Genomic DNA, 12,833 nt, shown 5'->3' with positions numbered 1-12,833 from the left:
GACCAAGCAGTGTATAAAGAGGGATGGACGCGAGACGAGACATGAGAAATGCTAAAGACTCATCTCTTCTTTCGGAAAAATATTTGCGTCTCATCTCTTGTCCATCTCTATGAACAAATCAAAAGAAATATCCTCATTCGACACTCAGGTGAGAAATTATTTCCCAGTAACATAAATAAATAAATAAATAAATAAATAAATAAATAAGGCATATCTTCAGGTTTCCATTTAGAGGCGGTATTAACTTCAACAAATGAAGTTTCGTCACTACAATTCTGTTATCCGACATTTCCTCCCTATAGATATGTGCCTGTCTTTACAGATATTTCTTTACCTTATATCAGTAACGAATTTAGAAGAAACCCTCTTTTATTAATCTCGGAATTGGGGGGAGGAGTAGAGTTTTTAAGCGTAGATATTATTAACAGTAGCTTCTTTTTTCTTCAGAAATTCCACAATTTACTTACTTCATCCCGAAATCCCCCTCCCTGTAACAGCCGCTGCCTTCTAAAATAATAAGCTACAGTGTAATTCTCAAATAAATATGAATAACTTATCCGACAATCACATTTCAGTTACTATTTTCTTCCATTCTCTATTTAAAACGTGTCTATTAGGATGTTATTTGTATTTCTTATCCCATATTTCTGGAACATACCTTAATACTTATATTAGTATCTTTCATAATCAAATTTAATAGTGCACCAAAACCTCTCGAGTATATACATACAGAATACTCTGCAGACAAAATTCTAAACAAATGAAGACTGTATTCCATGCAGTGCTTCAGGGAGAACCAAAGAGAACACGAGCCACAGCGATGCTTCCGCTGAACATCGATGTAAAAACAAACTCGGTTGTTTATCACCGCGACCACTAATTCACCCTTGCGGTCGACCTCAAGGTCGCGATGTAGCGTACAACTTCTGCATGCGCATACCCACTTGAATCCATGTGTTTGTATCGAGGGTGCGACCGCGACTTAAACCTCGACCTTGATCCCGAGGTATCTTCGGTATGTTTCTACACTGAGGCCTTACTTTAACAACTTATACAAATATCGGAGGTTCCAGACCTCCTGGCTATACCACTGCTTGGTAGTATCCATTGTTCCTAAACATCAGTCTCTGTTCACTTCCACCTTCAGCCATAATTTTATTATTTCAAGCCAAAGAGAATACATTCGTTCTTCGCATTTGCCGTTCTTAAAATAAAACTATGGTATAATTAAACGTACGATTTTGCCATTTTGAATGTAAATTTGTGTCCCCTTCTCCGCAAAACAAATCTCATGGGCGTAACCTGCTCCCTAAACCCCGCGGTATGCTCCATCCCAGTTCCAAATAGAAAAATTGAATTTGGATATTTTCTACAAGACTATTCCCGAGATATAGAATTTCATATTCAGTATTTCTGTTTACTTGGCACTGGAATTAATAGATTTGGAAGTAATTGTTTTGTGTAAGTATAGTTATGCAGAACAGCAATGGATAAATGTTCTGTGTTGCAAAAATGTATGAAAATTGTTAGGAAAGTTTCTAGAGGGGTGAAAAATATTCTTCCCAGTCTGGGACAACATTAATTAAGTTAGTGCCAGGGAAAGGATAACTAGACATGGAGAATTTCCCTAGCTTTCCCCTTTACAAATAAACGTTTTGTAAGTAACAAACTTTCTGTTTCTGAAGTTTGACTGCCTATCGCACTGTGTGGTAGCGTGGTTGAATGATTAGAGTCGTAGTTTTAGTAATCTTGAGGTTTATGGATCGAATCCCAACCAGAGCAATTGAATTTTTTTTCATTCTTTGTTTCCTATATCTTAATATATTTCTCCCCCTCCGTAATCATCTGATGCTCTCAACAGAGTTCTCCACTTGAATTCAACAATTGGTAGTGGGATGCTCTCAGGTTCGGTGAGCTTTTACATGTCTACTTACAAAATCAAAATTTTCGACAAAATATGGATGCTGTCCTATAATTTTGTCTCAAATTCTAAATTTGCGCACGTGACTGTATCTCTCTTTCATCATATTTGAGTTTCTCGTTCTTTAATGACGTCAGCTATAACATAAGATTGCTTGGGAGCAAAACTTCAAATCATAAAAGCGCTATACCAATGATCCTACCCTCCTGAAGTGACAGAATATTTCTTCAGGCTCTGCAAAGCCATTTCGGATCAAATTATTGAAACAGTGTTCATTCCAACAGCAACAGGATTCAACTTTATTTTGTTTCACTTTATCTTCACGAATAGGACATATATCAAGTAATATGTTTGCCATAAGAACTACACGTCTGAGATTCATCTCATTTTGGAGAAATGATGCTGTAGACGGTAGTGGGAATTTCGTCTAGGTGTACGGGAATTTCCATTGCCTTGCGATTATGCCACCCGCCTTCCTTTATAGCTAATTCGGTTGCAATATTTACCGACAAATGCTTCGGACTCAACTGGTAGACAGTTTTACCGTAAATCTCCATATGGCTGTACCATGCAGAAGTGTCCCTTACTGTACGAGTCCATTTGAATTGTAAAAGTGTATTTTACAGCCAACCAAGCAAAGTATTGACTTTGTTGTCCTTTTGGTGTATTTTATCTGTATCTCAGTCTGTGCAATATTTATTAAGTCTGTCTCAGACTGGACTGAAGTAAGGCTGCGATTCACGATCTAAAATTCACGACCTTACTTAACGATCGTGTGAGAAGTAACTTGCCATTAGTTCAGGTTGAAATTTTCTGCTGTCTTTATTTGGATCCTGACTTGGAAGAAGTAGATATGGAAGTTCCTATTTTTTTCTAGACTTCCATACAACTACCAATAAGAAATGAGTAGAGCCTGACCACATTTAACTTTATTTCTCGCTGTAATTTCAAAACAATGCTGCCTGGACAAGAGAATGTTATTAATAGTCACATGAAAAATATGATCTTTTGTATAGCGTGAAGTACGATTTATATTATTTTAAGAAACTGCAACAATAAAGAACTTAAAGAAAATATGCAGTGAAGTAGGTAGTGTCCGCCCGAAAATTACAAGTGTGAACAAATGTAATTATATCTTTTAAAAGAATAAAAATAGGTGATTTAAGTATATTGTGCAATTTGTATACCAAAAAATGTAACATATTTTTTAAAAAGCGTGCAGGTTTACTTTTGGCGCACAACTCGAAAAAATTGTTGAAAAATTAGAATTCCTTCACTAATTTCCTTCTTATTATTTTCTAAATGATTTGTGCTGAGCGACATGAAGATGTTCCCATGGCATAGTTAAAATTCAAGGGGTATCATAAGCAATAGTGGAAAAATTATAATTCCTTTATTATTTGCGTATAAATACAGCGTCCGGATGCATGCATAAAAACTACAGCCCAAAAAACACAAAACAACCTGCGCTAGGTCCCCACTAAAAAGCATGAATGCTATCTAACCGAAGCTGGAGGCCCGAGTGTTAGCGAGGGGGTGCGTCATTGAAGGTAGGTTCCGTATAAGCGAGGGTAGTCAAAAAGGAATGGGTTTTAGCAATCATACAAGTTTCAATAGCATTTGTCATGGTTTCATACTAGTAGCGTTCCACTTGTAAACAAAATACAACTTCTGTACACTTGTGCAGAATTTCTTCACCAGTGGAAAATAGTTTCTATACAGGCATCTTTCATATGAACTCACTTATTTTATACGTCGTAAAGCACTTGTAATAATTTTACACTAGTAATCCTACACTTATGAAATTCAGATGTGGTGCGCAAAAAGTAAACTAGCACCAGAAACAGAAACAATGAGAGTTAATTGTCATCAGTATTGTGTGGCCTTCGTATAATTTTACGGAACAGTTCTACAATGCTGGCACTATACCAAAAGACCGGGTGCAGTGCATGAGAGGAGCTTTCGGCGCGGTATGTTTACTTTATGTGCTATGTGGGCATTTTTTGTGGGTACTGAGCTGAGAGGATACACTCAGTACCTATACTAGAAAATTGCTCTTTCTTCTTTATTTTAGCTTTCCGCGCCTGATAACTGCCCTCATTCACATATTTGGACAAGTCATTTGATTTTCAGTTCTACAATATGGTGGATACAAAGATCTACAGCCCTTTTTGCAGCTGACACAGATTCCCTCATGTTCGTATCTCGCTACCGAGTTTTCGGCGTTACTAATTTGAATAGCGTGTGGAATTCTGAATAGCCCATTCTGTAGATTTTTTTTTTTTTTGGTAGGAACGAGGATCTTTTGCAAGTAATTCATTATTCACCAATGAAAATATGGTGCTTTCCTTTCCTGTGGATTATTGCGGCGAAGAATTCACTCCCTGGTTCAGCTGCTCCTCTTTTTCTCTGTTTCTCGTTTTTTTTTTTTTTTTGGGGGGGGGGATATTTTGTGTCGACAACAGAGCAGATATCGCTGCTACGGCTATTTCATCCTCTTCGGATGGACTCATATTGTGAAATAGACAAACAATATTTACATAGAAATTACATAGAAAGTACAATATTTACATAGAAAAATAATTACGACAGTTGATTGTCCTGTGCATAACACATTCTTCAAGTGTTTTTCGTCTGTTTAATACAGCGACCACGCGAGGCTCTGCTCGAAAACCTACCTAGTTTTAAGGACCGTCTGAGACCCCTACATCACTTCAGGATAAAAGAAATTGCATGGAAGTTTGAGTCAAGCAACACTGTCAAATTTTAACCTGGATTGAGGCCTTGTTCAGATCCGTTTGAGACGGGCTTTATGGGGCTCATTAATCACTTTGCGTCATGGGTTTTACAAAACGAGAAGTCTGTATCTGCCAACTATGTGTTCTGGTTTCTGCTGTGAAGGAAGTTTCCTAGTCATCAAAACATCCGCTTGCCACGAACGGTGAAGGGAGTTCTGTACTGTGTAATCTGTAGACTGTGATATTTTGGTTGTGCTGCATCATACGAGTGTAGTTAACGAGGACACAAAATGAATCGATTAGTGTTAAGTTTTGCTTTTTCACGAAACTCCCTGAAGATACAAAACTCGTGTGCATCAGTATTTAAAATACAGAACAATAATTTTAGTTCTGTTGAAAAGGTTCAAACAACCGAATCGGAAGTAAGTGCTACTGAACGGAAGAAACAAATCAGGGAACCTTTTGTGAAAAATCTCTTCCTTGGAAAATTTGATTATGAGATCCTTACCTATCCAGAAGTATTGGATAAAGAGAGGTTAGAAACGTTAAATGAGATGGTACAGTCCCTGGAAAAATTCTTTTCAGAGAAAGGTAAGATATCTAAATGCCCGAGACGTTTGTTTGTCACACCCACTTAAGTGTGTTTCAAGTAATTTAAATAACATGAATTTAGTTTCAAAAGAAAATAATAATGAATGCTATACATGTAATATTTATTGGAACATGTATAGCTACTCCTCATTCAAAGGCCTTGTCTTTCTGTGTGCAGATTAAGTTTGGTGCATGTTGTTGTGAAATTAGCCTCATATATAGTTCCTACTTAAAGAGTACGAAGTGCAGAGATGTACGGATCCATACATAAATTCATTGCATATTATTTTTCAGTAATCTACTCTCTGTACCTTAAACTATCATTTCTGGGGTGTGGACTTGCATTTCTCGGTGCACATTCAGTTTAGGAGAGCTTCAGTGTACGCATGAGGTAAAACCTATTGTGCAAAAATCACTAGCCAACTTGTGCTTGGCGGCCACTTAAAAGCATGAATGTTATCTAACCGAGATATGGCAGGGTCCTAACAGAGTCCTGCATTCGTTCGAAGCAGGCGCGTCAGCGACAGTGGTTACACACATAAATGAGGATACCGGAAAACGCTGTGTATGACACGAAAAAGCCTTACGTCTTGGCTTATGTATTTATTCCTGAGTGGCTAATGGTATCCTTATTGTTTTTACTTCACTTTGCATATTGTGCTTAATGGCTACCATGGGCGAACATATTTCGGCATTTTTTCCGAAGTTTGTCTTTCCTCTGGTTCTCCACCGAAAGTGTACGAAAAGCTATGGAAATTTAAAATTTTTCAATTTTTACTTTGTTTACTGACTTCCTGTTCGCTTTCGTTACCTCACGAGGTGGGAGAAAGGTTAGGTTCCGTTTGGTTAGATTGGAAAAGTTCTAGAGCACAGGTCTCCCCTCCCATATAGGTTAGTAGCTATGTTGGTCCCTTTCTGTACCAAACTTTTAATATTTAATCAACATAGTATTGCCGGGCGAGCGCTAGCGAGTGAAGGTGGGTTAGAGCCCCGCAGGGAACGTTTTCTGTCTTTATTACAGCTGAATGGGAAGAGATACCATTGCACTGAAAAGTATAACTTTCTTCGCATTTACTTCCTTAGCACACTTTGTGCAATTTGTTTTTAGATTCATTAATTCATGATTTTCACAAAGTTTTAAAAGATTTTCCTCATTCTCAACGCATTGCTTTACAAATTATATCAATGTTAATTCACATCCACCGCATCGTCTTCGTATATTTGCAGGAAACGTGGTCCAGAGAATGGTTAAATCTAATGTAATCTACCCATGTTGACAATACACATGCCTGTTACTTTCCCACAATACAATTATTCGGTAACCTTGCGCGGAGTAGTTCTCTCCGCTTGCCAATTAGTTCCATGTTTACAACTGCTTATATATAACAAGTAAACAAAATTTTCGATCTCGTTATATATTATCAATGACACAAACGAGAAAATTATCCATTTCTTCCCTGTAAATTTTCAAACTTTTGCTAGAAACGGACGACCAACTTTAGAACTTAACCCCATATTTCGAGTATTTACACACTAATCTATTAAAATATTTTTATAAATATGTGGGTCCGTACAGTAATTCGGTACTTAGTTACGGATTACTAGCTATGTTTGCACAAAAGGATATGTTTAATAAACTACTAAGGAGTATTGGATCATGAGTGAGTATGAGTAGCCAAGGAATGCAGAAATTTAGGTCACCGAAGTGCACATGCGGGGATACTTCAAGTCACCTGCACTTGTTTATCGTTGTCGACATTAAGTATCATCCCTGTATTATCGATATGTGCAATCACATTTCTTTCCATGCTTATTTCTCTGACTATGAATACCTAAAGTATTCTCTGTGGAAGAGGTAGAAATGCCAAAATTACCAATATGTATTTACTTGTGACTTCTTTCCCGCAACATTAGCAACCTACCTAAGTTGAGTAACGAACATGTACAAAAGATGTTCACTGAAAAATTAGGAAACTACATTATGTAGCATTTCTCAGTTAATTCGTTAATTGTACTGACTGTCACTAGTCATATGATCTTGAACAATTATTCTTGAAGCTTTGTAAGGATTTGTACTGTATTTCACATTTTCTACAAAAGGACGTACTTGAATTTCGCTTTACCTACACGAATGATTTCTCACATTTTAAGATAGCTGTGTATTCAAATTAAATTGTACTTGAAAGTCTGACAATAGAAGGATGTAGTATTATTTGCTGAGTTTTGTGGCACTTAATTGTGCGACTTTTTATTAGCATACTCATCTATATGGTCCATTTAGCTGTGCGACGTAGCGTAATCCAAACAGTATCCCGATGGCAGAACTTTCTTTGTCTTTCTGCGATGAGCTTTTGTAAGTCAAAAATTTTCTGCAGGGATTCCAATATAAAAAATCAAGATGATAATATATATATATATATATGTATATATATATATATATATATATATTACAGCGTTACATGGTAAATAGTTTTCGGTGGTATCCCTAGTTCCCTAGTTTAAGTTACAACCTGTGAAGTCACATTTTTTGAGTTTTGCTAAAAGAAGTAGATTCAAAATATTTATCGTCCGTGCATTTAAGACATCTACACATAGCAGGCATGTTTTTATACTTTTCTGTTGGCCTTTTTTTAATTTTCCTGCACAGGTGCGGCAAATTTTCTGGGATCTGCATCGAGTAACAAAGACAAATACTGAAGCTAGTCTAACTTGACATCCATAAGTAGTTATAAATGCTTAGATTATTGCGGAAAACCTGTATTATTTATATGTTATTAAAGGTTTTATGTTTCCTTACCGTATGTGCTATAACTTGCCTTATAATTCCTGTTGGTATACGAGAAATGGTGCATTTATTTGGTGGGAGAGCTACATTGGCTTTCACATGATTTTAGAAAACAAGAAATAATGAAATAAAATGTTCACCTTTGATTTAATGTTTAAACAGTCGTACATTCTGTGCTTATAACCATGTAGGCTGAAAGTGACAGTTATACATTAAGTCCAATGAGAACTGCAAGTCGATTTCAATTGCATATTGTGAAATACGCTCTTTAATGGAGATCTACCAGAGTGTAGCACTAAATGAAAAGAGAATGCTAGAATCGCTTTCTACAGGAACACTAACATTGCGTAGCATATTAATCAGATTTCGTTTATGTTTGTTTCTCCTGTCAATTATTATATACTTGCGACTATATAACAAAAACCCTAGACTGCGCTGAAATGCGAAGGCAGTTTCGGTAAAATGTTAGAGTATTTCGGCGGTAAACAGTATGTCCATAGTAGGAGTGAAGTTGCGGGACTATTCTCCTTAAATTTTGTGTGCCCACAATATCATTCTAAATACTGGAAAAAGGTATTTACATTTTCTAAAGTGCTTGTTTTAAAAAAAAAATTAAAAAGTGGGGTTCTTGGTGTGTTTTATATTATCACCAACTCGTCTACTATGCCTATCATTTGTATTCCTATTTTAAGACGTTATTTCGTAAGAAGTAAAACTTATTGCCCAATTATTGGATGATATCCCTTCTGAAGTATTTGTTTAACTAGAAATTAGCGTTGAGTTGTTTTCTTGTGTACCTAATTTGCTATTCATTTAGCACGCCAAACTGAACTAAGTTTCTCATTTCTAGTGTATCTTATACCCTAATAGACTGGTAATCTATCAGTTAGAAAACTTGCTTTTGTTGGCGTTAAAATCGCAGTCTGGTTCATTGATGTTTGCAAGGTGATCACACTTGGTTCCACAGAAGTTGCCAATTTATGAATTAATAATAGCATATAGCTTCATTAGAATGTTCCCATAAATATTTCACGGAATTAAGCGGATAGCAAGCTAAACAGTGTCAGTAACATTTTTGTCATTTTAAGAACAACTGGCACAATCTTAAAGGGTTTACGAGACCTACAGCTTAAATATGGCTGCCAGATTTTACGTTTTTCCTGTAATTTTTTCTTGCACGTTATACCTTTTTTATTTTCCCCGTAATACGGTATATTACTTTAAAAAAAAAAAAATCAAGGAATCATGGTCCTGGATGTTATCGCAGTTTCGATCGGTCGTAATATACTGATGTGTGAGGAACAGAAGCTACTGTGAAGTAATAAACGCATAATTCAAGGTGTTTGTGAATATGTCCTTCGAGTGTTTTTGAACGCATAAAAAAAGAATGTAATACTAGCAATGTTAAGGGATGCAGTCTTCGTTAAAATACAGTTAAAAGGCAACAAAGTTTTGTGTAGTATATTTCTTTGGTTGGGTTTCGGTGTAGTGTTTCTTTCAGCATCGAAGTTATATGAGACAAGGACGTGTGACTTAACGTGGAGTCCGAGCCACATGATCTCCCACTGAGACTTGTAATATCCTTTCTTTGTGTTTGTTTTATGAATTGCAATTCTTTTTTAATGAAATTGTCCAGTTCCCAATCAAAGTTATTCTGCGTTACTATGTGAACCATATATGTTTGTGATATGTGAATTCTCAATATCACTTATCTTCTATTCTTTTTTCCCCTAAGATCGTAAGATCTTTCTTTTTTCTTTCTCTAAAAAATCTGGCAACCCTAACCTTGCAGTGGGATCCGAATCATTATACGGTTTACATTCCTTAGAAATGGTTCTCCAACTGGAGTCAAACGCGGGATTCTTGATTAAAAAGACAAGTCTACCGACTTATCCACGAATGACGCCTGATAGAAATGTGTTGTACAAATTGATACAAATTGCACAGAGTTATTCACGTTACTAAAATAAATGGACAAATTTTAAAACTACAGAGTAGAGAAGAATTAATTTAGTCCAAGTTAGTTCAATGAGTCAGAAATACAACAACTTAATTCAATTTGCACATCAATAACAAACGTAAATAAAGATACGAATAATTTGAGTTCACTCTCGTTCTCAACCATTCTTACATGTACATATGCAAAAAGTCTAGATAAGCATTTCCTAATTTTTCTGATATCGCAAACCTCTTATGACGACTATTAATTCTACACGGCCCTCTGTGAAATCAAAAAAAATCACGGGCGGTGATTTTTAAAAGTATACTTTACATATCATTAGAATAAAATGATAAATTCAAACTTTGCAACATTAACACGTTGGCTGCCATACGTATGGATTTCCATACACACGGCTTCTTCATGCAGTGCCTCGTGTATGGTTTTCCATACACACAAATATATATTGCACTTTTTCACGTTCGCTCTATAGGTGTGTATGCTATTACACACATATGGCGTAGACGTCAAAATTTAATATCTACGCCGCGTGTATGCAAAACCATACACAAAGAAAATTATACATTTATGGGGTTAAAACAAAGTATTAGCGGCGGATTGTTTGCCCGTGGCACACAGATGAGAAAGGTCAAAGTATATAATGGCGGTCAACGTGTTAAATGTGTTAATGCAAAAAATTAAATGCATTAAATTTATGACAATGCAGTATTTTTATAGATGGAGGTATTGAAACAAAATGCGATCGTACCAGTTAGGCGTAATATTATGAATTTAACGCTCACCTAATGTGATAGATCTTTCAGCCAAGGTTGGTAGTTTTGTTATTTCTCCATTATCTTTTGGTATTCTATTCTTCTCAGTTCAAATTGAACTAAGGTGTATTACAAATATCCCAGGTGTGTCAACACGATAACAAAATTAATGAAAATAGTGTTCCGCGGACTATAGATTGGGAAACACTCTTCAAGATGATTTCAGATAGGATATTTCATAAATTCACTCGAATTATGAGATTTTTGCTCTTAAATTTATTTATTTTGGTTTAAACTACTTTTTTTTCTTTCTTTCTTATGTTAGTGCAAAACACATTTAACTTTCTTTTTAACGCCATCTGTTTCTATCAGTATCAAACAGTTTAAACCTTTCTGGTACATCTTAGTGTCAGTAAATTAATATCACTTTAGTTACTGCTATGCCTGAAAGAAACGCTAATACTATTTTATTGTGAGCGCAGATTTGTTTGTTCCATCTTATAAAATATAACAAGGGAAATTATTTTGTTTCTAATTTCGATTTTACATTTTCCTTCCTTTTTCTTGTGCAGTGGATTCAAAACAAATAGATGCAACAGCTAAAATTCCTGAAGATACTTTAAGTACTCTGAAAGAGATGGGTCTATTTGGACAGATGGTTCCTGCTGAATATGGTGGTCTTGATCTGTCTGCAACTGAGTACGCACGAATGGGGGAAATAATATCACGCGATGGTTCAATTGCTGTAACACTGGCTGCTCATCAAGCAATTGGATACAAGGTAAGTGTGTATATATGTATCACTAGGAATCTGTAGAGTATACACTTCAGTTTGAACAATTTTGTAGTTTTTGGAATATAGAATGTACATAGTCTCTCTTGTACGTTTGGGCTGAATTTCAGCCATCTCCTTTTTTTGGTTTTTGAGATAAATGGGGGAATTGTTTGTTTTTCATTGATTTTCCATTGACTTTAATGTTCATGTTTCGTGCTTTTTGAGTATGTTCCATTCATTTTAGGACAATCTGCTTTTGGAATATAGAATTCACATAGTCCAATCTACATTTGAGATGAATCTCAGTCATCTCCCCCAGAGTTTGTTCACATCCTTGCATCCAGATAAGCCCTTTTCTTCTTGGGGTCTCGGGTTCAAACCCTGCTCCCGCCAAGTGAACTTTGTGGTGGACAAACACCGTGTGCGTGGGTTTTCTCGGGGTTCTCCCGTTTCCTCCCACTTTCTTCATTCCACCATTTCATTCATTACTCATCTTCACCGTCTCCTTTAGCCTAACCGGCATAACCGTGTTGATGTAAAACTCACAAATTTCATTTTTCATTTCATTTCAAGCCCTTTTCTTCCGAACTTGTATAGGGTCTCGCTGGATTTTGCAATTTTAGAAAGTACCATATTGGCTTAATAAAGTAGCCTAGCATGCATAAATATTAAATAGGTATTACGATATGCAATATGCATGACGTTTAAAAAACATTTCCTAGTATTTTATGGCATACAGATAAAATCTTGCGGTCGAAACCTCGCCGCCCAAAATCTCGCTGAGCTAAAACTCTCAGGCCGAAATCTCGTAAGAATAAATAAAAAGAAGAGCTACAAAATATTTAGTCACTAGAATAATAATAATAATACGGTTCAAATTGAATGGATATATAATCGTAAAATAAACCCAAGTTAGAAGAAATCTGATCCATCGAATCAATGTTTGTTAAATTATTTGGTGAGAATGAACTGCGAGTCCCACTGAGACTTCAACATTAATGTCAAGAAAGTAATATATCACGAATATGTTAAGAAGATGAAATTTTGTACATTCCTCGTTAAAAATAAATGGAAACAGTTACTTCTGGTGCACGGGATCCCTGGTTCGATTGCCAGCCAAGTACGTTTGTGATTGACAGCATCGTGTCCGTGGGTTTTCTCGGAGTTCTCCCGTTTCCTCCTAGTTTCTTATCCCACCAGTTCTTCCCATCATCATTCACTTGCTTTAATCATTGTCTTCCCTAGCCTTAGGGGCAAAAATCGTAGGACGTTAAACTGAGAAACTTCATTTCATTTTTGTCCCATTGTTTT

General features: G+C 36.0%; 1 protein-coding gene across 1 annotated transcript in view; it reads left to right on the top strand.

Annotated features, from left to right (window-relative positions):
- Nucleotides 1–4,791: 4,791 nt before the first annotated feature.
- Nucleotides 4,792–12,833, top strand: part of LOC145688295 (complex I assembly factor ACAD9, mitochondrial-like) — a 46,994-nt gene continuing 38,952 nt past the window's right edge. The window contains exons 1-2 of the mRNA XM_081762298.1: nucleotides 4,792–5,250; nucleotides 11,320–11,528. Of these exons, the coding sequence (XP_081618424.1) occupies nucleotides 4,950–5,250; nucleotides 11,320–11,528 (510 nt within the window). The 5' untranslated portion in view covers nucleotides 4,792–4,949. The remainder of the gene's footprint in view (nucleotides 5,251–11,319; nucleotides 11,529–12,833) is intronic.

This window comes from Thermobia domestica, chromosome 6 (genome assembly GCF_964235325.1).
Source record: "Thermobia domestica chromosome 6, izTheDome1.hap1.1, whole genome shotgun sequence".
Lineage (NCBI taxonomy): Eukaryota > Metazoa > Arthropoda > Insecta > Zygentoma > Lepismatidae > Thermobia > Thermobia domestica.
This window is presented reverse-complemented; position numbering and strand designations above follow the sequence as displayed.